The following is a 4954-nucleotide window of genomic DNA, read 5'->3' as shown; positions in this document are numbered from 1 at the left end:
GTTAAAGGAGCTGATTTTAAAAAGAAGGCATTCCTAAAATATGTGTATGCAGCTGAGAGATAAATATTTTAAAATTTTCATTAAAAATTCTACTTTTTTGGGAGGCTGAGGTGAGAGGATTGCTTGAGCCCAAGAATTAGAGGTTACAGTGACCTATGATCATGCCGCTGCATTCCAACCTGGGCAACAGAGTGAGACCCTGTCTCTAATAAAAAGAAAATTCGACTTTTTCTAAATCCTTGATTTTTATTTCTTAGGTAGAGTAGAAAAGACAGAGGGGTATGTATCCCAACTTAATTTCTTTCAGCTACCAAGGCCACTGAACCTGTATCAACTTAGGACTTGCTTCTCATTGGCTTAGATGTGTATAATTTTAGAAGATTGAGCTCATGAATATATTGCCTATTTTCTTCCTTTTTCTTCATTTATTGTTTACTTGTGAATTTGCAGCCACGGCCACCTATATTGAGGAAGAAGATATTAATAATTACTCCATCCATGATGTGGTAATGCCCTTGCCTGGTTTCGATGTTATCTACCCAAAGCATAAAAGTAAGTACCTTGTAGGGGAAAATAGTTAAAACAAGTTTAACATCATCAAGCCACTGGCATCCAAGAGTGGAGAAAGGAAAAAAAAAATCAATACTTTAAATATAATTTTAAAACTTTATTTTCATCAGACTTAAAAAGATATTTAGATTTTAAACATATATAAATCATCCTGCAGCCAATTAAGCCGACCATGCTCCTTCCCTCATGGGGGCCCGGTGTGCAATGGCTGCAAACAGCAGCCTCCTTGGTAGTGTATGCAGCCTGTTGCTTGTATGGGTTGCTCTAAGGGACCTTGGAGACAGTCCCTTCTGATATATGTTCATGTGTCAGACCTTGTGCTGAAAAAAGAAAGCAGATCTATCCATAGGACCAATGTAATGGAACTGACCCTAGAAGTTTACTCCTACCCAGGACTGGCCTGTGTGTGGTATTTTCCTGTTTAAAATATTTTTTTTCTCAAGAATCCAGAATTATTTTACTTGTCAGTGTTATAGTCCTTGAAATTTTATGAATTAGAGAATGATTAGGATTAATGCCCTTCTTGGATAATGCAAATATTTCTAGAAGGGTTCAATAGTAAATCTGTCATTTATACATTGATTAATTGAACCAAATTGCTACACTTATATATGTTTGACTTCATTGAGGGGAAAGGAGTTGAGGGAAGGAGAGGAGAATTTAAGGTAGATAAGGGAGGGCTGTGATCTGCCTACCCTGGGTAGAAACCAAGGAGAGCAGTACTGGGAATAAGTGAGAAGGAAGGCACTAAGATGCGAAAAGCCACATTTCCTCTCTGTTTCAGTCAGGGTTCCCCAGAGAGACAGAACCAATAATATATAGAGATAAAAAGGGATTTATTAGGGGAATTGGCTCACTTGATTGTGGAGGCTGAGAAGTCCCACGACAGCCTGTCTGCAAGCTGGGGAACCAGGAAAGTTGGTAGCTTGGCTGAGTCCTCGTCCGAAGGCCTCAGAACCAGGGAAGCCAATGGTGTAACTCTCAGTCTGAGGCTGAAGGCCTGAGAACCTGGAGGGAGGGGTGCTGCTGGCACAAGTCCCAGAGTCTGTAGGCCAGAGAACCTGCAGTTCTGACATCCAAGGGCAGAGGAAGGGCATCCCTGCTGTGAGAGAGAGGGAAAGAATTTGCCCTTCTCCTTTTTGTTCCATCCAGGCCCCCAGCCTATTAGCTGGTGCCTGCCCACATTGAGGATAGAGGTTTCCCCTTCAGTCCACCAACTCACATTCCAGTCTCCTCGGAAACACCCTCACGGACACACCTGATGCAGTACGTTCATTCTCATCTAATGCCAGACCACCTGGGCTTCCCTTTCAACAGAAGAGGGATGCTTGAGAATAAATAATGTTTTACCCACTATCTGAGTAGTTAAGCCAGTTAAGTTGACACCCAAAATCAACCATCACAAGAAAGAAAAAATATTCTTTTCCTCTTCTTTCTTACACCTCTGAGGATTAAGAACTTGGCTAGTATCAATTAGAACCTAAATCGACAGAAGTGTTGATGAAAACCTTGTAGTCAAATATAAGGACTTGTAAACTGGATGGGTGATATTTCAGGTTGGATAGGAAACATAGTATCCAAAACACTTAGTATCCAATAACGCTTGATTTAGGGATCCCTGTTGTCCTCAGTGTGTAGTGAAGGAGTCTTTCTTTGACCCTGTTCTGCCACACATTTTTATGAATAATTTGAATAAGGAAATCTACTTATATTTGCAAATAATGTAAAACAAAATAATTATATGAGAAAAGTATTTTTAAGAAAAACTGCGGAAGGCATTTAATAGAGTTAAACGCAAATTCTCACATTTATGCCCAGTGATCAGATGGACAGACAGAGGAGAGCCAGTTTGATAGTAGTCTATATAAAAAGTTAAAAAGTATCTGCAGTTATTGTTGAACATAAACCTATTAGCCTGAGGCAGATAAACAGTTTGATGGAGAATTCAGAAATGTCAAAGAGGGGTAATCAAGGGAACCATTTTTTGGTCTACAGACTGTATGGCTGAAAGGTCTGATACTTAGGAATAGATGTCAAAGAGGACAGTTAAACTGCTGTGTTCCAAAGCAATCAACAAGAAAGTTACAAGAAAATGGATTTCAGCTTGGAATAGGAAGAATTTTCTAATAATTGCATACCTCACAAAGCAGTACTTCCTCCTTAATGACAGCATGCAAGCAAAGGCTGGAAAACTATCTTCCTTGAGTGTTATAAAAAAGATTCTACATCAGGTGCGAGGGTGAGCCAGATGGTTTTTCAAGGTCTCTTATTTTTATACATTTATATATAACTATCTCTTCCATAGAGAGTTTGAAGCCTCTGTGTATGATGTCTTCCAACTCTGAGCACATATAAATTGTAGTTTAGCAACTTTGGATAAAATGACCTTTTATAGCCTGAGAACCCTACACCATTGGTACTGTGGCTGGTTGCAAAGATAATTTACAAATTGGCCAAACCAAAGCTGGAGGCACCCTCTAATCCTAGTTACTAAGTCACTCAGTTTTGATTCCAAAGAATAGACTTTGGATTATAAATTAGAGTGACCTAAACTGAATTTACATGTTACTCTATTTGTGGTCTGCTTTAGGGTAACTTGTTGATAGGCTGCATTCCAACTAACTCTTTGTATTTTATATTAGTTAGAGATGCCTACAGGGAAATGCTCACAGCAGACAATCTTGATATTGACAACATGAGACACAAAATTCGAGATTATTCCCTTTCAGGGGCCTACCGAAAGATCATTATCCGTCCTCAGAACGTTAGCTGGTGAGTAACAGTCTGGAATGAAGTAGAACTGAATTACCATATAAGGTTTTTTTTTTTTAATTATCAAATATTCATTTTAAATAAAAGTTTTATACCATACGTATTTACAAAAATGGCTTGCTATAGAAAAATAGAATCCAGTTACTGTGTTTGCACCATCACAGTGGGAACCTCCATGGAATCTCCGTCTCTTCCCACGCTGGGAGCATGCAGGGTGGCTCCATTCCCACACGGGTGTGTCTGTGCACAGCTCCTATGTGTGGCTGTCCAGCTGTCTGATGGCCTACCATATAAGGTTTTAAGCTTTTGCTTCACATAAACAGTCATGTACCATATAACGAAGTTTTGGTCAATAGTGGACAATGTGTATGATAGTAGTCGTGTAAGATTATGCCATAATTTTGCTGTGCCTTTTCTATCTATGTTTAGATACACAAATACTTACCATTGTGTTACAATTGCCTGCAATATTCAGTACAGTAACATGGTGTACAGGTTTGTGGCCCAGATGCAATAGGTTGTACCATATAGCCTACGTGTGTGGTAAACTGCATCATCTAGTTTTGTGTAAGCACACTCTATGATGTTTGCACAATGACAAAATTGCCTAATGACGTGTTTCTCAGAACGTATGCCCCATTGTTAAAGGATACATGACTGTATTTTTCAGTGCTCAGAATCCAGCATATAAGTATTTCATAAGTGTTATTATTACTATTATTATCACTACAGTTACCAGTTGACATTTTTCAAATCATCAAGAAATTAATGAAGTTGTTTTGAATGTAAACATATAGTGCAAGTGACCTTATTTACATTTTGTTAGCATCACTAAATTATTGAAGAAATATATAGAGAATGAACTTTTTCCCTAGTTCTGGAAACCTGAGATTTTCTTAGAGTGCTATCCCTGAGCAAGTTACCTTACTCAGTATTAGCGTGAGTTCCAAACACTAATCTAGTTGTTTTAATGTCATGTTTCTCTAGAGAAAAAGATATCTGTACTAATTCATTTAAAAATATTTTAATGCCCAGTATTATCTAAAGCTTTATTTGTTAATTTAAAAATTAAATCCTGAACCTGTTGGCCACTGGCAGGAAATTCTTTCTTTCGCTCTCTCCTTCTCTTCTTTTCCCTCTCTCTCTCCTCTCTTCTCTGGATTGTGGGCAGGAGGTCTGCACAGTTGGACTTTATCTTTCTCGCTCCAGAGAGCAATTCCTCATTAGTAACAAGGTGGTGTTGGTAGTAATAACCACTGTGGAGAAAATGTAAATGCCGTGATTAATTTGATCACAGCTGTGCAAACTGAAGTTTACTGCCTACCAATTTCGTATAAAAAGAATTTCTATCTGGGAAACATTTTATGTCTTTTACATAGGCTGGCATCATCTGTCATCTTGCTATATAATAATATAAAGGCAAAACTTACATATAAAATCTGGCCCTGTTCTGTTTTTGAAGAGTCTGACCTATTATTTACAATAGATCTATTTGGGGTTTTTTTTGGGGGGGGTTGTTTTTTTGAAACAGAGTCTCCCTCTGTTACCCCCGCTAGAGTGCAGTGGCATCGTCATAGCTCACTGCAACCTCAAATGCCTGTGCTTAAGCCAT

General features: G+C 38.5%; 1 protein-coding gene across 1 annotated transcript in view; it reads left to right on the top strand.

Moving 5' to 3' along the window:
• The window catches only part of PUS7 (pseudouridylate synthase 7 (putative)), a 54268-nt gene that overhangs the window by 47388 nt on the left and 1926 nt on the right, over window positions 1-4954 (top strand). The window contains exons 13-14 of the mRNA XM_012650306.1: window positions 451-552; window positions 3213-3342. Coding sequence (XP_012505760.1) covers window positions 451-552; window positions 3213-3342 — 232 coding nt within the window. The remainder of the gene's footprint in view (window positions 1-450; window positions 553-3212; window positions 3343-4954) is intronic.

This window comes from Propithecus coquereli, unplaced genomic scaffold (assembly GCF_000956105.1).
Source record: "Propithecus coquereli isolate 6110/MARCELLA unplaced genomic scaffold, Pcoq_1.0 Scaffold32, whole genome shotgun sequence".
NCBI lineage: Eukaryota > Metazoa > Chordata > Mammalia > Primates > Indriidae > Propithecus > Propithecus coquereli.
The sequence above is the reverse complement of the archived record's forward strand: the minus strand, read 5'-3'. Positions and strand labels throughout refer to the sequence as shown.